The sequence below is a fragment of the Notechis scutatus genome, chromosome 6 (assembly GCF_049901735.1).
Source record: "Notechis scutatus isolate UNSWTSFEM ecotype Mainland chromosome 6, rNotScu1.2, whole genome shotgun sequence".
Taxonomy (NCBI): Eukaryota; Metazoa; Chordata; class Lepidosauria; order Squamata; family Elapidae; genus Notechis; species Notechis scutatus.
Genome location: NC_142014.1, coordinates 45,824,555 through 45,845,869, shown reverse-complemented (window position 1 = coordinate 45,845,869; position 21,315 = coordinate 45,824,555). Strand labels below are relative to the sequence as shown.

General features: G+C 41.5%; 1 protein-coding gene across 4 annotated transcripts; it reads right to left on the bottom strand.

Moving 5' to 3' along the window:
• Window positions 1–252: 252 nt before the first annotated feature.
• On the bottom strand, window positions 253–20,944 carry MRPL42 (mitochondrial ribosomal protein L42). Of its 4 annotated transcripts, none has more exons than XM_087968104.1 (7): window positions 20,794–20,944; window positions 16,577–16,904; window positions 13,031–13,147; window positions 11,607–11,670; window positions 10,304–10,388; window positions 9,235–9,395; window positions 253–619 (listed from the first exon to the last, which is right to left on the bottom strand). In XM_087968104.1, exons 3-7 carry the CDS (start codon window positions 13,095–13,097, stop codon window positions 574–576), a joined length of 423 nt encoding a protein of 140 aa, XP_087824230.1. In that variant the 5' UTR covers window positions 13,098–13,147; window positions 16,577–16,904; window positions 20,794–20,944; the 3' UTR covers window positions 253–573. The 4 variants fall into 4 exon arrangements, with proteins under 4 accessions (XP_087824230.1, XP_087824231.1, XP_087824232.1 ...); XM_087968105.1 differs by lacking the exon at window positions 20,794–20,944 and adding an exon at window positions 15,551–15,789 and having other exon boundaries at window positions 16,577–16,607; XM_087968106.1 differs by lacking the exons at window positions 16,577–16,904; window positions 20,794–20,944 and adding an exon at window positions 14,242–14,750.
• Between the last annotated feature and the right edge of the window lie 371 nt (window positions 20,945–21,315).

The following is a 21,315-nucleotide window of genomic DNA, read 5'->3' as shown; positions in this document are numbered from 1 at the left end:
CATTTTATTTATTTTTTATTTTTGTATTTTCCCCTTTTCTTTCTTTTCTGCACTTCTACTTTCTTTCTATTTTTTAAATTTGTATTAGATTTTATAATGAACAAAATCCTATGCTCATAGCAGACTACAATTATACTCAATATTTGTTTTTCCGTCATTCTGATTCTGACAATCTTACTGAAGTTTTTGGAATAGAAAATCTGGTCATTATTTTTATAGAGATACAAAATAATTTTCAATTGGGTAAAAAGGTACTTTTTAATAAAGTTTATTATTTGGTTTTTATTTCTGGTTCTGGCTGCAAATTGTTAACATATTCTTCCACATGCCCACATCCACAGATCTCCCCCTTCCCAAAAAAGTATAGTAAAACTGAATTCTTGTGCAGTAGTGCCCTCTGGTGGTTCACATATACCAATTCAACTTAGTTAGCAATATTTGGGAATGAAACTTCTATTTTGCATATCCTTAGATTTTACAAATTATCTGGAGAAATTGATAAGGATTTAGTTAGAAATGAATACTCCATCTACAGAAAGTTGTTTTCCATGATGATAAAGACAAAATGTAATTTCATCGGTCTTTGGGAGTATTGGTTTTCTTGCGTCTAGTGTGATACCTAAATGAAAAAAAAAAACACCAGAAGATTATATTACGCTAGTGCCTCAGACACCAAATAATTTCAATACTTGTTTTTAAAGAGACTAGGAGTGTTATTAATAGTTATATTTGAAAATGTTATCTTTATAAAGGAAAACTGTTAAGACATCTTATATTAATCCTATAATTAAACAATTTTTCTGCAGTTCTGCAAATTAAACAATTTTTCTGTAATCGTAACAAATCTTCTATTGTTTGGCTGAAGGGCAAAAGTAAGTTGTAGAAGGATTCCAAATGTTTTTTAAAATCTGAACCCTGCTTGGAATATTCATAGGAGTAGAGGTTCACCAAAGCATACCCAGCACTATTCCCACTTTCACTGAAATGTCTGGTGGGAAAAAAGAAACAAGATTTTCTGGAAATCTATTATCTGTCCTTCTGGTTATGTTGCTGAAGTTAGAATTCCATGTCAATACTGAATTATTTCTTTAAAAAAAAAAACTGGGAGTCTGGGACCAAATTCAAAAGGAATTGTGGTGGATTGGGCGTTGGTTCTTACCTGATACGCCCCTTCTCGGCGAGCGCGAGGAGCATCCAGAGACTGGGATGTGCTTCTGAGTCCTCTTCTTGCAGGCTGAGTTTTAGATGAGAAACGCTCCGCCCCTCACGTGGTATTGCGCAGCGTCTCCCCAGTTTTTGCGATAACGAGAAGAGAGGTTATTAATTCTTTCTAATCTACTATTGGCTCCTTGGCTGAAGCAAGAGTCCCTACCAGACGGAGAAATTAGGGTGGGCTGGATGCTCCTCGCGGCTCGCCGAGAAGGGGCGTATCAGGTAAGAACCAACGCCCATTCTCCTCGAGCCGCTCGGAGCATCCAGAGACTGGGACACCAAAGCTGGGCTGTCCTACGGGTGGGACTCCGTCTGGCCCGAAGGCCCCTCCGGATCACTGATGACCCTTCTGTAAGACCCGTCGGCCAAAGAGGCCTCCGCTGAGGCGTACGTATCTATTTTATAATGTCTGATAAACGGGGACGGAGAGGTCCAGGTAGCTGCCCGACAAATATCAGCGATGGGGGCTTGCGTGACCCAGGCCGCCGAGGTGGCTGCACTTCTGGTGGAATGGGCGGTTATTCCACCCGGAGCGGACAGGGAATGGGAAAGGTAGCACCTCGCAATGGTGGCCCTGATCCAGCGACTGATGGTGGAAGGAGAAACCTTAAGCCCCAGTGACCTGGGTTGACAGGATAGGAAGAGGGATTCTGACTTTCTCATGGGTTGAGTGCGCTAATATATATACGCAAGGCCCTTCTAACATCTAGGGAGTGCTAGAGGACCCCCTGCCCTGGAGGGCCTAGGGCAAAAATTTGGTAGAACCAGTTCCTGTGACCTATGGAAGGGAGAGTTGACTTTGGGAGGAAGGTGGGGTCGGGACGAAGGACCACTCGGTCTGCATGGAACACGCATAGATCGCTCCTGACTGACAGAGCTGCTAATTCCAAACTCGACGAGCAGAAGTAATAGCTACTAGAAAAACTACCTTAAAGGTGAGAAACTGAAGGGATGAATCCTCAAAGACTCGAACGGGAACGAGTAAGAGAAACGAGGACCTTGTTGAGGTCCATGTGGGGAACCTGTGAACAGTGGGAGGGCACAGGTTGGTGGCGCCCTAAGGAAAGATCTAATTCGGGGTGATGAGAAAGGGAACCGTAGTTATCACAGGAGACCACGGTTGAGAGGGCAGAAAATTGTAGTCTCAGGGTGTTAGGTGCGAGCCCCTTGCGAAGGCCTTCCTGAAGAATTCTAGGATCTGAGCCACAGAGGGAGAGAGGGGATCAATCTGAGACCCGCTACACCACTTGCAGAACCCCTTCCAAGAGGCATCATAAATTCATGTAGTGGAAGGTCGCCTGGCGGCCAAAATAGTGTCGATGACTTGACTGAGGGCTTCTCACTAGTCAGGCGGATCCGCTCAACCTCCAGACGGCTAACTGGAGCCATTGAGGCCCGGATGCAGAAGGCCCTGGAGAGAGGGAGACCCAGTCCAGGGGATCCTCCATGGGGGCGTTACCGATAAAAAGCGGAGGTCCGCAAACCACGGTCGCCTGGGCCAATAGGAGCCACCAGGGAGAAGGGACTGCCTCTCCTGAATGAGTTTCTGAATTACTCTGGGAATTAACGGGAGCGGGAGGGGAGGCATATAGGAGCCCTGGGGCCATGGGCAACGCATGGCTTTGTGATTCTCCGACCGGTGAGACGGATACCTGGAGAAGAACCGTGGAAGCTGAGAGTTGGACGGGGGAGGCGAAGGGTCACCACTGGAAGGCCGAATATTCTGGACGCTTCCCTCGAATAGGGATGGATGGAAGACGCTCATTCTGCCTGGTCCACCGTGGCCCTACTCAGCCAGTCCGCCTGAGTATTGTCTACTCCGGAGATGTGATCGGCTTTTAGAGATAGGAGGTTGGATTCCTGCCCAGCGCTAAAGGCGCCGCAAACACCTCATTAGCTGGATGGACTGGGTGCCCCCTTGCCTGTTGATATGGGCTCTTGGCCGTGACGTTGTCCGTGAGAACGAGAACGTGATGTTTGCGGATCTGAGGAAAAACTGCACAGGGCCAGATGGACAGCGTGAAGCTCTAGCCAATTGATGCTGCACCTTTGCTCGGTCGGCGACCATTTGCCCTGTGCCGAGAGCTGAGTCGAGATGAGCGCCCAACCGACAGGCTTGCGTCCGTAGTGACGGAGAGTCATTGAGGTTCCGCGAAGAGGTGGCCTCTGTTGATGGTGGGATTGGTCCACCAGAGAAGAAACGTGAGGACCCTTGGAGGGACCCTGATTCTGGCCTTCGAGTTGCTTCTTCCGGATCGTTGGAACGGGAGCAGGAACCACTGGAGGGATCTACTGTGTAGACGGGCCCAGGGAATAATAGAGATGGGAGACACCATTTTGCCCAACAATTCAGAGAGGTCCAGCAAGGCCACCTCCTTGAACGCCTGCTCTGTTTGACCAGGGCTTGAATGCTAAGGAACCTCTCCGGAGAGAGGAAAACTCTTTGAGAAAACAGAATAAATTATGGCACCCAAGAGGTTGAATCGGGTGGAAGGGGTAAGTTGGCTTTTTGCCAATTGACTAGAAAACCGTGTGCCCGAAGGCGGAGAGGTGACCCTGGTATCCCTGACTGCCTGGGATTTGGACGGGATAGAATAAGGATAACGTCCAAGTAGCAGTGGAGGCGGACGGGAACGCTCCTGAGATGAGCCGCCAGGGCCGGGACCTTGGTGAAGGTCCGGGGCTGAGGCCAGTCCAAGGGTAGGGCCACGTATTGATAGTGAAGGCTATTATGACAGAACCTGGGGAATTTGTAATGGGAGGGCCTGATTGGAATATGGAGGAATGACTCCGAAAGATCTATGGAAGATAACCAGTCTCCCGCCTGGTGCCTAACAGAATTGATTGCAAGGGAGTGCATATTGAACCTACGCTGGATAAGGTGACGGTTGAGCCGTTTCAAGTCCAGGATGACTCTCCAACCCCCAGAGTGTTTGGGCACCCCAAAGAGATGGGAGTAAAAGCCCTTTTCTCTCTGATTCGGAGGGACAGGTTGAATGGCCTGGATGTCAAGAAGATGATGGATGGCTGCATCCATTGGTGCACGTTTGGAGGGATCCCTTGAGGAGGAGGGATGGGATGAAATAATCAGGGGGCGGACCTGAACTCCAGGGCGAGACCAAACCTGATTGTGTCCCTAACCCATGCATCGGATGTGATATGTCCCATTGGGCAGCGAAGTGGCTGAGGCGGCCGCCAATGGGGAGGGAGGAAGAGGCTCCACCTTCTGCGGTAGGGCCTTCCTCCCGATCCCGAAAGGGTCTTTGTAGCTGCCACCGCGTCTGGTCCTGTAGCCCGGGACCGTGCGGTTCTGGGATCGGAAGGAAGGGGGTCTAGGGTATCTGCGGGAAGAGGTAGATACTTTCTCTTACTGCGGCCCTCGACCAACAGTGGTTCCAAGCTGGGCCAAACAGTTTATCTCCTTAATGGGAGCAGTGGCCAGCTTGACCTTATTCTTTACGTCCGTCTGCCAGTGATTGAGCTGTACGCATGCGAGCCGTGACGCATGCGATGTGATGGCCCTGGAAGAGAATTTTACCGACTGGTAGTAGCGTCAGCCGAGAACTCTCGCTGCAGCCACTAACTTCGCTATGTCCTGGTGTGCTCTGAGATTGGAAGCGGGACGTGTTCCTTGAGCTGACGTAGCCAGCGGATAGAGGACCTTGTGAAAAAGGAAGCGGCCATAGCTGATTTAATGGCCCAGGCGTCATATAGGTGGGCCCTGCGCAGCGCCAACTCCGCCCGCATGTCATCAGGTTTCAAGGCCTCTAGGGCCTCACAAGGGGTAGAGGAGAAAACCAGACCCACAATGGGGTCATCAACTTCCGGAATGTTCAGAAGGCTAGATAGTGCCGATTCGAGATTAAAGAATCTCTTGTCTTGGCTAGAGGGTGTAGGAGGGGTCCCTGTGGAGGTGAGTTGCTTCGCTACCAAATCCACGAAGATGGAAGGGGAAAGGATGACCTCAGCTTCCACCACTGGTTGGGTGAAAAGGGAGTCCTCCGGGCCCTCTGGGACGGGGGGAAGGTTTGCAGGGGATCTGGGGAAGAAGGCCAGAGACATACTTGGCCTTAAGGAGGAGGGACTTGAACATGTGCGGCTTGAACAGCCCCCCCAAAAGTGGGTTGGGGGGAAGTGCCCTGCCCTCCGACACATCTCCCCTCCATGATGTCAGCCTCTAAGAGGGTTTCACTGTAGCGGAGGATCCCATCTGGGAGTCCTCTTCCTCTTCCCCTGAAATCCCCAAAGTCCCCTTCCTCCTCCACCTGGGCCCCAACCGGAGGAGGGCTGTCCCTCTGAGAGAGTACTGATCAACTGGGGGACCGGTTGTGGAAGGGATCTGATGGATAAAGAGTCGGGCTCGAGGCTCATGGAGAGAAGTCTGATCTGGTCATGTGTTGTAGTCCTCTGCAATGCTCTGGCGGATGGCTGATTCCATCCAAGCCCTGATGGAGGCGGAACCTCGGAGGTAGAGGGTCTCGTCCTGGCGCAGACCATCAGCAGTGGGTGTAAAGTGGTTGGAGGAGGAAGTATTGACGGCTCCGGGCGGGACTCCTGAACGCCTGGTCAGACTCTTTTTTCAACGCTTGTGGCGCCTTGAGGCGTCACGTTGGGAGGCCTTGGAGGTTCCTTGTCCTGTCTAGAGCCCTTAGGTTCCTTGTCCTGCCTGCGCAAGTAGTGGGACTTTGCCTTAGCCTTCAAGGAAGGACGTTTAGGGATTGTCGCTGCCATGTTAGATAATAAATACTAGCAAGGGCGGTTGGCTCGCCCAGATCAGGCCTGGATGAGGCCGGGTGACGATGAAGCTGGCCCGCTCCCCTTTTGGAATTTGTTATGTACAGAAATAACAGAAATATATATACTAAAATTTGTAATTTTTCTTCTCCCTTTATTTATTTTTATCTTTTATACCAGGTGAATATACAGGTTCTCCGTATACCTCTATATATCTATGAGAAATATTGATGTACAAAAAGAAATTTTTTTTTTTTTTTGTATTTGTATCTCACATTAGGTGGCAATATGCAATACTTTAGCTTCAGGAGCTATACAGCCCTGGTTTTAAAAATATCATATTTTTTTCAATGTCATTGTAACTTTGAACAGTCACTAAACAAGCTGCTACAAGTCAAGGATAATATGCATTGTAGCCACAGATTTTTCCAATGGGATTAAAACCTCTATCAGGAATTGAACTCTTGGTGTTTTTTTTTTTTTTTGAACTAACAGAACGAACAGGAGACCAGCAGGCCACCAACCGAGGCCAGGGCCGCGCAGGAGACAAAACGAGGGGGCAACGGCGGAGGACGAGGCCAGGGGGGAGGGCAGCGCTTAACGGCGGCCCACCACCGGGGAGAAAAGGAGGAGCAGGCGCCGACCGCGGGCGCCGGACGGGGGGGCGCGGCAGCCGCCAGGGCCCAGGGCGACCCCGACGGCGTAGGGTGGGGACCACAAAGGCAGCAGGCGCCAGGGGGGCGCACAAGCCACAGGCGGGTTCCTTAAGCCAGACCCGGGGAGGGGGGACAGGCGGGGAGGCGAAGCACGCCGGGCCTCGCCGCCGCCTTCGAGGCGACAAGGCGCACCAGGGGCGCGCCACAAAGCCAGCCCGGACCAGAAGCCACCACGCCGGTGTACCGATCCAGAGTCTTTCTTACAAGGAAGAGTATGCATTCCAGAGGAGTAAGAGACAACTCAGTTCAGATAATTTGTGGGAGAGAAAGAGAGTGAAGAGAGCCCCTCCCTAATAGTTCCCAAGTATAGGCTTGTATAGTACAGTGCTTTAGTTTGGCAAGATTCTGTCTAGAGGTAGCGAAAAATAAAGAAATCTGCTTGATGAATTACCATGTCTTTCTTAATTCTGAGGGCTTGACAGGAACCTTGCTCATTCTAAGCATAAAAGTACAATATGAGTACATCCAATTCAGTACCTTCTTGAACTTTCTTGGCCATAATAGAAATCAATGACACACCTGAAACTTCCTCAAACTCTCTCTCCTCCAAAACTGTATATTCCTTTAAGAGCATATGATTGACACCAAAACATTTAGAATGCATCTCATGTGCACATCAACTGGGCTAAAGGCATATCAACTTCCCAAAGAGGTACAGGCCGCAATCATGATACTTTTTCACTACTTCCACCGGGAAGCAATTTCATTGAAAGGTATTTATTGGCCAAGTGGCTTATGGAGTAAAATGGTCCACTAAGCAATAAAACAAAAATATTTGTTCTTAGTTTCAGTCTTGAAAAATAGAGATGTAAAACTAAACATACTCCAGAATATATTTCTCACAAAATTTGCTAGTGAAGCCATTCCTAGGCAAGCGAACTCTTAGGAAGAAAAGAAGAACTGCACATTTTCTATGACAGCGGTTGCCCACCAGTGGGCCGTGGCCCACTGGTGGGCTTTGAGGAAATATTGATGGGCCACAGATAAATCTCACCCGCAGAGCACCCTCCCAAAGCAATTAATCCAGGCTGCGCAAAAACACAAGGCTGCGCTGCCCACATGGCCCGCAGGAACGCTCCCCACCCGCCCACTCCTTACCCAGCAAAGTTGCCTGCTAAAATTGCTATTTTTCCTTTTTCCGACCATCTGTTCTGCTGTGCCGGGAGATTTAGATTAGCTAGGAAGCAGGAAATGGTTGGATTTCTTGCTTTCTAGCTAGTCTTTAGATCTTCGGCTCTGCTTCCCTTAGGACTGAAGGTTTGCTTGCAAGCAACTTCAGTGCAGACTCGCAGCAAGCAAATTTGAGATGGAGCTAGCCGATGGCAGATAGATGGATCACTGAATGATTCTGCGAGCAACTCAATCTGCCTGCTTTGCCTGCTTTTGGGTAAAAATTGCTTTTTTTATAAAAAAAATTCAATATTTACATACATGGTGTGTTGTGAGTTAATTTTGTGTGTTTGCTTGCTAGCAAATTTTATGAATTTGCTTGCAAGGAAATTTTATGTGACAGATTGAGTTAGCCAGTGGCAGATAGATTTCTGAATGAATCTGTGATTCTGTGAGCAACTCAATCTGCTTGCCTGCTTTGCCTGATTTTGGGTAAAAGTTGCTCTTTTTTTATAAAAAAATCTTTATATAAATATTTATTATATTTACATATAAGCCATGCCCAGCCAGTCACATGACCACCAAGCCATACCCACAAAAGCAGTTAGTGGTCCCTGGGATCTAAAATTGTGAGTTTGGTGGTCCCTGAGGTCCAAAAGGTTGGCGACCCCTGTTCTATGAGGTTATTACATTCCTAAGAGTTCCAAGATATGAAAAAAATAAATAAAAAGCAAAGTATTTGCACAACACAGTACTCCTACATTTTAGAAAATGCAGAACAATAGCCAGATTTTCTGAATCTAAAGAAACTGCTTTAGTAAAGTCAAATAATTTTGTACCTTAAAAAAAAAATCCTTTGAGTTAGAAGAAAGAACAATAATTGATATGGTTTAACTTCTAAAAATGGTTAATTAACTCTTGAATCTAAATGTTAGAAGTACTGCTGATATCAATGTCTACTCAGCATAACGTGTTCCCAAATTTTTCCAGCATTTAGACATTTTCACCCAAGATGCATATGCAGTTATTTTCAGTTTTGGTGCAGTGGTTAAGGTACTGGTCTAAGACCATAGAAATAGTTCAGATTTACTCTCAGCTGTGGAAACTCATCCAACCTCCTTAATCTACCTATAGGGTAATCAGAAGGATAGGAATGTGAGGAACTATGAGTGCATGAATGCTGTGGGTGTTTCAGGCTCACACAGAAAAAAATAAATAAAAAAACTGGCTACCTTAATGAGTAACAGAAATGCTCTGCTCTTGCAAATTCCAAACACCACTTCTCTATTATTTCCAGAGAATGTATGAACCTAAGGGTTGAATCCTTGAACCCTAATCAGTCAATAAATGCAGACCAAACCTGTGATACGTATTCAACTGAGTTATGCATCAGGAAAGAACTTGAAGTATTGTAATTCCATTCCATTTTAATTTTACAATTGATACCTTCAGATATACTTACTGTCCTACAGGATACCAGCGATGTTTGGTTGTGTAAAACATTTTACTAAGCGTCTCAATTGTAGGCTCATTCTTGTAGACTTCCTTTTCGTCTAATTTAGATTTCAGGACTTGATCGTGTGTTTCTTCTTTATAGGTCACTGGGTCTAGTTGTGGAATGGGCTGTCAAAGTATATGTCATCCAAATTAAGAAATACAACAAAAGTCTATTTCTCCAAAGAGATTCCATTTACTAACACTACACATCCAAATGTGCTGGTACTATTTGACCATAGTAAAGCTAAGAGATGCTAGGAATACAAGACAGCAGAACTCTTAATACTAATATACACCAAGGAAAGTTTTATAAAAACCCTTTGTAATAAGACCTTATTACAAAGGCTTTTTACAAGGCTTTTCTTAATGTGTATAGTTAGCCTAGCATCCTATTTCCAACAATGGGCAGCCGCATTTCTCCAGGAAGTTTACCTGCAAAGCATACAGACCGTGCTGACTTTCTTACTGTTTCCCTCCTAACCACATATATCCAGCGATATGCTCCCTTTTAAATTTGGAAGACTTGCTTATCCTCTCTGCCTACTCCCTTTAATCTACAAGAGTCAATAATTACATATTTTGTGGCACTGAATTCATATAATTGTGTGTGAAATAAAAGTATTATTCTCTAAATGTTATTCCAATCGATATTAGAATCACTGACTCAAAACTTTAGAGAGGGAGCAAAGCCCCTCTACAGCTTATCATTTATAACTGTACTCAAGATAATCCATACTCAATGAAAGCATTTACACCTTTTAAAATGATCCTGAACAATATTTAAGATTAAAGCCAATATTGTACTTCTTTTAATAGTACAGAGATTATCAGGACACCATTTTCCCACTATATGACCTGAATCTATATCATCTATTTGAAAGTAGCTCAAAGTATCTGAGGTAATTAATGTAATTTTGCTACCTCCCATATTTACCTTTTATGATCTTACCTTGTAAATCACATTCATGGGATAAACACCCAGCACCATATATATGAAGATTACCTAGGACTAATAACAATTTTCAGTAACTTACTTTGGTGTGCTCATATGGGATGTCCACTGAAGGGTGATAGCAAACAATTGTCTTTCCATCTGATGTCATAGCAAGTTCAACTTTGCTAGAAAATGAAATAGACATCAACATTCCTGCCATTTTAAAAAGATGGCATTGGAGATAGTGCTTTAATTAAAACTTACAAAAAATATACTAAACATAATTATTTTGAATAAGTTATAAAATATTTAACTAAAAAACACTAACAAGATTAAAAGTTGCCAAAATATATTCAATAACAAAGTATTTTAATAAACATAAAAAAACAAACAAGCAAACATGCAATGCATAGGAACTGAAGGTGGTATTTGTAATCTAAACACAAGAAAATTTTAAACACCCATATTCAATATTTCTGTGGGATGGATGAACTGCCTGCATGAAGACATGATAGCCATGGGCATATGCCCCACCAATGCTGCATACAGGCAAAGTGGTGGGTGAAATGCAAAATTGTGTACCCCGCAGTATGATGAAAATAACGCAAAGAACAAGAAGATGATTCAATATTTCTGTTGAAAACTATTAATGAAAGTAACTATTTGGTACTTCTATAGTAATACAACTAAAAAGGAGATCAAACACGTATAAAACATTTGAAAGATTATTCAAGATTTTTTGGCACTCGTGTCAGTTTTCTAGCCAAATTTCCTAGAATTCTGAGTTGTCTCAGAACAATATATATTTCAGTTCAGGAGATATGGTAATAATATGCTAACTTGCAAACTGGACCATACTGGCTCTATCGGGCCTGCTTATTATTTTGCCCCTAATATATAAACTTGCAGAAAGGCTAGACAATTTTTTTTTGTGAAACAACTTTTAGAAACCCTGCATATAGCACCTCTCTTTCATAATTAAAGAACTATATAAATGCAGAAACAACTGGAAGCAGTTTACAGAATCAAAAAAGACAAGTGCTTTGTATACTCTTCCACATATTGGGAATAATTCTTCTGCAGGATTTGCTGTCCTAGTGATAGTTATTTCACAGTTTAAATAATCTTTATGAAAAAACTGCTATTATCTGTTTAGACATTAAAATAATATATATTAATTAATAAAACCTAATCAATGTATCAGGCTGGTTAGTTTAAAACAAAGGCACACACCAGTTTTTGCATCTGTCTTCAACCCACATATAAGACACATATAAGAGTTGCAGTGTGCTGGGGATATCGTGGTGGCACACTGTATGAAATTCAGTTACCAGCCCATTCAGTACAGATTTAACAGTCTTTGTAAATTAATAGTGATAACATGTAGAATAGTTAATACTTGCCAGTTATAGTCATCAGGAAGTGGTGAATAGGTAGATTTGGGACAGGCACGAAATACGGCTGCATCTAAAAATACAGGAGCGAAATAGTATTAGTAACAGAATACACACTGGACTGTCAGTCTCTAAACATTGTGGGAATGAACATAACACCAAGGTTATACCTTGTGGTGCTAATCTAGGGGTTGTTGATGATAAATTTAGGGATTTTAATTCTGGCATAAATCCAGTTGTTTTACTGTTCAAAACCTGTAAATCAAAGTGTAACTTTGAAAGAAAAAGATAAAGGACTTCTATATTTTATCCAACTTGCTTTTCTCCAGTATTTTGGATTTGGAATTCTCATATCCTCAGCTTTGGTACCTTGGAATAATGGGAACTGGGAAGCTCAAGCTGAGGAGGGCTGATTTAGAACATACAGAAAAGGATGAAGTAGGGAAGGGATATTAATGTTCATGGACGTTTAAGGCAAGACTACATACATTGGGAACCCAAGTATATGTCATTCAATAGCACTCACTAGTACTGAGTTCTACATTTTTTTAAAAAAAGGAAGACCAACAAGGTTCTTTTTCTGCTCATATGTCATACCTACAGTCGCCACTGAAGCTGCATTATTTATTCCTCTTAACTGATGTAGTCTTGGGAATTTAGATTTATCACCCCAAATTCCATTATACTTCCTTATCCATGAATATACGGTAGGTAGTCCTCAATTTACAATCACAACCAAGACTGAAAATTCTGTTGCTAAGTAAAGTGGTTGCTAAATGAATCATACCCAATTTTATCTTTTTAGCCTGTGGTCATTAAGGGAATCATGCAGTTGTTAAGCAAATTTGGCTTTCTCCTATGGATTTTACCTGTGGAAATCCCAGGGGAGAGTTGCAAATGGTAATCATGTAACCATGGGACACTGAAAGGCTCATAAATATGTGCCAGCCCCAAATGTTGATGGTGTGACCACAGAGAGATTATGATGATACTGAGTGTGAGGATGGGTTGTACTTCTTTTAGTACAGCCATAATTTCAAACAGTTGTTAAACGAATGGTCATAAGTCAAGGATTACCTGTAAAGACATTGACAACTAAGCAAAAATCAGAAAAATAGAACTGTTTCTTCTTGCATAAACTAAATACTAGTACTGAACGAATAGAAAAGGGCTTAATCGATTTTACATTGAAGTCAAGTCTCTCTGTCCCTCCCAAGCCAAATAACATAGCTTTATGGTGACAACATCCTTGTCTCTTGAGCAAAAGAAGACCACCGCATGGAGGATTAGCAGATGGCCAATATCTGACATAATGTTCATTTTTTCAGAAAGATTGGAATGGGCTGTTGATTTCTAATGTAAGGTCACTACTCTCCTGGCCACAAAGAAGCAATATTCTAGTATCCAATACCCAGAGAATGCACAATGCTTACCAGTTAGCAAAGGCTTCCTGATGAAAGTTGCCAAATGCAAAATAGACTTCCTTGAGGCTGTGGCCATGGTAGCTGGTTAAAGAGTGGAACTTGGACAAATCAATTCAGGCTTCACTCCTGTTTGAAAGTCAGCTCATTAGCTTAAATATGTTAAGTCAATAACAAGGTAATTACTCCAGTATTTCAACAGCTGTTCCATGCATTGCTAGAGAGCAATTAACAATACAAAGTCTAATCATTGCCTGAGAATTCATTATTTTAATTCCACAGATGGGAATTTCATCATATTCACAGTCATTATTGACTATGACTTCATTAGTCATAGTCCTCTAAACCAACATTCAAAATTTTCAGGTATGTGGACTTCAGTTCCCAGAATTACCATCAATGGCCATATCTATTGTGGAATTTTGGGTCTTGCCCATATATCTGGAAATTGCCATGGCTGAGAAACACTGTTTGAAAGTCACACATTTCCAAGGTAGAATTAGGATATTGCAAAAATAAGGAGAAACCAAGTCATATAAACCATGCAGGACCGGTTTCCACCCCCCCCCTTTAAAAAAAAAACAAGTTTTATTGATTTTTTGAAGACAAACAAAACATAAGACATAAAAGTATAAAACCTCCTTTCTAAAAATTACTTATAAGTTTTAACAAGGCAAATAAAACATTATTTTTTAAGGCATAGTTCCACATTATCGCATTTCCATTTAAGCACATATATGTTTTCCCCCTTTATTTTAAACAGTTTTATTTAATCTTTTTTGTAATGGACAGTCAAAAATTGTCTCTCATTTACTATAGCAGTATGTATGTGCCTGCCCTATAAATTTAACTTTTATTTATTAATAAATTTATATAGCTGCTCATCTCATGAAAAGTGATTGCATACTAGAATCCAGTAAAACAGTAACCAAATAAAAAAAAAAAAAAAAAAAACACATACCCCATTTAAAAAAAAAAAAACCCCCCCCCCCCCCCCCCCCCCCCCCCCCCCCACCCCCCCCCCCCCTTCCCCCCCACCTTCTTCTCCTCTAATTTAGGAAAAAAAAAAACAACAACAAAAATAAACCAATCCCCCTTTTAAACAACCCCAAATCAACCAAAAAAACAAAAAAAACAAACAAAAAATATATAAAACAGTCATTATCTAAAACCATTACATAATAATTATTAAAAAGCATTAAAACTATTTATTTTTATTCTACCTTTATGTTTATAAATAACTCAAGATGGTGAACATAGCTAATACAGTATTCCTTCCTCCTCCTATTTCCCCACAACAAAGACCCTACGTGGTTCCACTTGGGCTGAGAAAGAATGACTAGTCTAAAGTCACCAAATCGGCTTTCAGGGCTAAAGTGGGACACTCTCTCCCTTTTCAAGGCCAGTATCTTAACTACTACACCAAACTATAGAAGAAAAGTTAAAAAAGAAAATAATAGGCAGAAGATATTAATAATAAATCTGTTCTTTATCAAAATATTACTTGAATGCAATAGCTATTGCTGCCATGGGGTGGCTTTAAATGAGCGCTCAGGTCTCTAATCTTTCACAAGCCCCAAATCTAAGCAGAATTAACACAACTGGATTGCTTTTTAACTTATCCCCACCCCCACCACCTACACATTCATGCTTGTTGTTCTTAGTCTGGAGACTAAAACATATGAAGAAAGGTTACAGGAACTGGGCTTGGCTAGTCTAGTAAAGAGAAGGACCAGGGGAGACATGATAGCGGTCTTCCAATATTTGAGGGGCTGCCACAGAGAGGAAGGGGTCAAGCTATTTTCTAAAGCGCCTGTAGGCCAGACAAGGAATAATGGATGGAAACTGAACAAGAAGAGATTTAACCTGGAAATAAGGACAAACTTTCTGACAGTGAGAATAATCAACCAATGGAACAGCTTGCCCTCGGAAGTTGTGGGAACACCATTACTTGAGACTTTCAAGAAGAGATTGGACTGCCATTTGTCAGAAATGGTGTAGAGTCTTCTGCTTGGGCGGGGTTGGACTAGATGACCTACAAGGTCCCTTCCAACTCTGATTATCTGTTAGTATTTGTCCCAGTTATTTTCAGGATGCACTTGTTTTACATTGCGCTGGCCTAGTTCTTATCAATGCATGGTGTGACATGGGGTTTTATTTTTTAGCTAGCTTGTCATTGTTAATTAGGCTGACAGGAGATGACTGGCCCAAAGTCATTCAGCTGGTTGCCATGCCTAGGGGAGGACTACAAGCTGGGTCTCTTGTTAACAATCCAGCTGCACAACTGGCTCTTCTTGCATCTTTATTCCAATATGGCTTTTAAAGTGATTAAAAAAACTAATGTTATAAATATAATGAATAAACAAATAATAAAAGCTAAAATGCTACTTTAGTATTTTAAAATAGACATTATTTTTTTTAAAAAAGGATTTTAAGCCAACACTGAAAAGAGAAAGAAGCATCTTTAGGTAAGTATTTCAGGAAGATACAGTATCTCCATACAGTATCTCTGGGAAATGTAAACATTCTGACTTTTAGTGGCATCCATTTAGTTTGGAAAGTAGTATTTGAAATTCTCAGTGAAAGATTTCAAGGCAGAAATGAGAAACCATTTCATTGTCATTCCAAATCTTGCTAACTGGTGGTCACAATGACTGGATCAACTAAATCTTATAAGTGAGCACTGTCTGGAAAGCAGGAGGTTCATCAGTTTTGGAAGTTGGATAAATTTATACAGGAAAAGGCAGGCTCTAACACAGTTGTGTCTTGAGCTGTGAAATGAAACACAACGAATTGGTTTAGAATTAAACCGTTAAATTCACAAACAGGTATAATATGAATTATAGGCTTGTAATCGTGTTATACTTAAAATATTTAAATTCAGTTTACAATAATAACCTACATATTGTAAATTCCTATGCAATTAGTCTTAAAACGTAATAAGTTGGCTTAAACAGTAGGGAAGGCAAAAATAACGAGATGTCTGCTAGGACTTATTACTCTATTTATTTATTTTATTTATTTATTTATTTGATTTGCCAATTGTTTACAAGATAATAAGTATAAGTGTATACATAGTTGTGAATACATGAAATGGGTACATATAAGAAAAATAAAAGAATAAGAGAAACAATAGGACAGGGACGGTAGGCACGTTGGTGCGCTTATGCACGCCCCCTACTCTCATTTTACTGATTTTATCTGACTCCGGTCAGTATTTATTAATCATTCGGGGTAAAATAATAATAACCTAATTTAGCCACCAAATTTGGTGCTAACTAATACTTTAATTTATATGCCGCCCTACTCCCAGAGACTCTGAGTGGTAAACTGTGTTGGACGACAAGTGCCATCGAATGGGAGATTCAACTAGGATGAAAAGAGTGGAAGCTGCATTATAACACGTGGAGAATATCAGACACTAGTTGTGCCCAACTACATAAACGGCATAAGCTAAAGTTTCTATATCAGAGCGCATCTTTTGCGAAAGGACAAGAGGACGTGATCAGACAGCCAAAAGTCTAATCCAGGGGGGAAAAATAACGCAGAAATGCTTACCAAATAGAGGACATCGGATCTCTATCACATAGGGACGAATTTTCGGAACAACTTCCGGGAACATCTCAAGTTCCACCAAAGGACGTTGGGAAATGTAGTTCGGATGAGAAGGCTATCCGAGTGTGTTATGATGGATCTTAGCGCAGGATTCTTTCCGATTAGTTAGTTCCCTTTTCATAGTTTATCAGCATAAACTTTACTTTCTTTCCTCTGTCAGAAGCGTAGCCTACGTTTTTGCATGGCATAGTGTATGAAAATAGAAGAACAGTTCAATCTCGGGTGTCATCGGATAGAACTGTGAATGATTCCTACCTGAAACTCCGGACAACTTCAGAAAGAAAAGAGTGCTCTGTCAATAAGTTTTTGGGTTAGTTCTAGTATACCGCCGAATTGTCTGATTTCCAGTTATTTGACAGTAATAATAGAAAATCATGGTTATAGTAACATACTAATTCATGATAAAATTAACAGTAGTTGGATATTTTCTATCCAAATTCTCCTGTTGGAATGGGGGGCGGGGAAGCACTTAATAATTGGGTCCTTAGAAATTAATTTTATGTGAGCTCAGGTCAATGATAATACAAAGCAATAACACATGCTTGTGTTCAGATCTAACTGTTCTTAATTCCAAGTAGATAATTCTATAACTGGTTTTGGCTGGAGGCTCTAACATAAACAAAAATATATTTGGAGGCTTAAAGCCCTCCTATCCTGGTAAGTAGACTGTAAGTCAATTTCTTGACTTGTGTTTCTACATTTGAGGAAAGACTTGGTGCAATTGTAAAATATAGAAATGATAGGCATCTGCAAGAGCCATTCTTAGCATCTCCAAATTAGTTTGGGAAAACTTAGACAAAACCTGAAAATCAATGTAGGTAACATACTTTAACGTAAGTCTGTTTTGTGACCTGTTGGGCCATAGGTGAACATCCTAGGACCCACAATGAAAAAGTCCTCCAAATTCCAAATCATTAATATTTTGTTCCTTAAAAATACGCCGAAATGGTTGGTTGGTTTCATATTTATTTGCCAAAATACAGACTTAATATTCCAGTGCTGTCAGATATAAGAATGGAAGGATAACATTCAGAAATTGGTGTAGAAGGAAAAGAGAGAGGCAGTACTAGATGGGAGGAGAGGAGAGGAGAAATAAGTTGGGAAGTGGCATATCTAGTATTGAGGATGAGCTTCCAAAAAGTGTCTTGCTCAGCACATCTCCCCGCAGTGTCATTTTTGTATCCTAACAGAAGCCCAGAATAAAAGAACAATACTACAATAATATGTAAACATAGACCAAAAAAATCTTTAGCACAGTGAGGAAAGATATGGAGACAACCTGTTTTAGAATTTAGAATAAATCAGAAATCATCTATGGTAGGCCGGATGGAGAAATAGTACCATATTCTCTAAACTTAGCATCTGAAGGCAGGACAAGAAGCAATGGATGGAAACTAATCAAGGAGAGAAGCAACCTAGAACTAAGGAGAAATTTCCTGACAGTGACAACAATTAATCAGTGGAGCAACATGCCTCCAGAACAGGGGTGGAATTCAACTGGAGTTACTACTGGTTCGTGACTACGAATCATATTGTTTTTAGGTGAATCTGGCTTCCCCCATGGACTTTGCTTGTGAGAAGCCAGCTGGGAAGGTTACAAATGGTGATCACATAAATGCCAGTTGCCAAGTACCCAAATTTTCATGATCATGGAGATGCTATAGCGGTAGTATGAAAAATGGTCATAAATAACTTTTTCAGTGTTGTAACTTTGAATGATTGCTAAACAATGTAAGTCAAGGACTACCTGCATCAGTGGTGCGTTTCAAAATAGTTTACCACCAGTTCAGTCGGCATGGCTTGGTGGGTGCGCTCTGTGCACACATTTGCACACGCACACATGCAAAATGTGCACTTTGTGCACATGCAGAGGCTTTCCGACTCATTTCCTGCACTCTCCGTTGCTTCAGCAGCTGACGTGCAGAAATGTGCTGTGCCGCGCAAGCAGCTGCGCTTCAAAAGCAGGGAATAAAGGTCAGTATGGGAGCCCAGGTGGCGGGTGGGCCCAACAGCAGCTCAGAGAGAACCAGTTCGGTCTCGGTGATCTTTGGCGCTACCGGTATGCCAGAACCGGTCCAAACTGGTAGAATACCACCACTGACCTGTATTCTTCAAAACTTTTTGCATTACCATCTTTTAGATTTTGACATCTTCCATTTATTGTTGCTGGCAATCCTATCTATCTATTTAACACAAGGCAGAACTGAGTCATTCAGCCAGAGAATTGCAGCATTGTGACCAATGCAATGGAAATATGGTATTGTAGAATGGAGGCACTACTTCTCCCAGTATTGCTAGAGATTGGTGGTTTTTTCCCCCTTGGATATTACTTAGGTGATGGTGTCATAATATGGTTGCTTTAATTGCATATTACTTTCTTTAAGGGTAGCATTGCTTTTAAGTAAAACTGCACTCCTGGTGGCTTTATGGACATGGCTGTGTCATTTTCTTGGCAACAGTACATAAATGATTTATTGCTTTCTTCTTCTGAGAGTTCTTTCTCCCTAGTCGTTTTTCCTGATGATCCAAATACTAATCAGGCCTGACCCCAATTAGTTTCTAAGCCCACATAAAATCAGCCAGATGCTGCTTTCTGCTGAGGTAAGGCATTGTTTACATGTCCTTCAGCAGGTATATGCCTTCCCCATCCTGGACTTTAATTAGATGCCAGAATTCTCAGTCCATGTGACTATTTACATTAAGTTTTCCTTCTGTAAATAAAAATAGTTTAACACTGAACTGTCTAGAGAAAATGTAACATCTTCTCCAATTCAAGCTGCTGCTGGTGTCTTAACAGATATGTTCATATGGCCGTGTGGAAGTGGTTTGCTGCTGACATCTTCTAGAGTGTTTTTAAAATGTCACCGTCGTGTAAGAGATATTTTCAGGAGAGTTGAAGTAGGAAGGAGTGATTTGTAATTGTAAGAAAGGATCTATAGCAGGGGTGTTAAACTCGTGGCCCGTGGGCCGGATGAGTTACAGGCTAGCCATGCCCATGCCCAGTTTAGCAAAGGAGAAAAAAGTCGTAATATGTCATGTGATGACACCATGATGACATGAGTTTGTCACATCCTGATCTATAGCAAAAGAAACACAGATCAGCAAATAAAAGATGTTTCACATTTTCTCAAAATAATTTTGAATTCAACTATAATTTTTAATATAGAATTGTGGCATCAAATATTAGTATCACAAAGCAAGCTTCCTGGATAAGTCCTTCATAATAATACCAGAATTTTACAGCCACTGGGGGAGTAGGGAAATAGGAAGTTATTTGTGAAGGACTCCATTTCTAAGAAGGCCTCATGATCAGATAACTATCATTCCAGTCTTGGATTCAGAAGAGACACCCAAAATAGAGTTGCAATTGAAATATGAAGGTATGAAAGAATTTGTTTTCAGTGCAAATGCAATGTGAGAACAATATTAAATTACCAATAGGCATTATGAGACAGCTGCCTCAAGATGCAAGTTTAGGATGCAGTGGAATGGCAATGTGGAATATGGAATAGAATATGTACTGACTTTTACAACAAGAGGGATACAGTACTGATAGCTGAGCAGATGTTTGATATGATCTGCCTTTATGTACAGGTATTACATTTTGATGGTTTCTAACGTCTACATGACCACTGAGGTATAATAAGGTTATCAGATACATGAAAAAGGGACATGGAAAATTGGACAAATGGCTGGGTGGTGGGGAAACACACTGATTGTTTAACTTTCTCGGCATCCCCAGCAAAATTGGGGGAAAATTGGGGGAAATTAATGAAAATAAAGTATTTAGACCTACATGTGCATGAAATTCCTTTTTCCAGCACCAGTTTTTTAATTGCAGAAATGTGCTGGAGCCAATTAGTAGGCAAAAGTCTTGTATGTAAACAGGGAAGCCTCACTCCCTTCTAGTACTGATTGTTACCTAGATGGGTAATGAAATGTCTGCAAGAAAACAACCAAATTTAAGAGACTAGCAAGGAACTCCATAATTCAACCCTGAACTACAAATATTCTTTTATTAGAACCAAAAGACTTCAACCTGTAACTAATTAAGGTCTTATTAATTTCAGGCAACAGGGGAAGTTGTATTCACAACACGAATCTACAAATTAAAACCAACCTTGTTAACTTGCCATTAGCATTCATTAGGGAAGCATTACCTCAAAAGCTGCTCCGGAAGAAATACTCAAAAGGCTTGACAATATTTGATTTTAAGCCTGTTGCTTGCTGAACGGAGGGCAGGAGGATAAAAAGATCATGTTTTCCTTTTGCCCAATCCTAGGTGCTTAAAGATATTGATCTACCTGTGTACTGAGGGAGAACGATGCATTATTATCTCGTTGGTAGATCTAGCGGAATTAAATGTGCTTAAGACTGTATTTGAGAGCGAGCATAATAAACTAGTTTAAAAAACACATTTAATATTTTCCCCCATGAGCCATATTAAAATGTTTACTTTTTTGATGATTATGTGATGGTCTACGTAAAGGAAATTGGCAGGGCTAAACTTCACTGGTTTAAGTGTTTTGTTCTTTTAACTCAGCCAACTTTGCTTCAGCAAATAACAGTTAAGCAACCGTGGTTTAATCTTCAAACAAAAAAAAAAACCCAACCCTCAGTGGGATGAGAATTTTGCCGTTTGCCTTAGGCAACAGAATGCAGAACGGTCTTTCTGGGGCGAA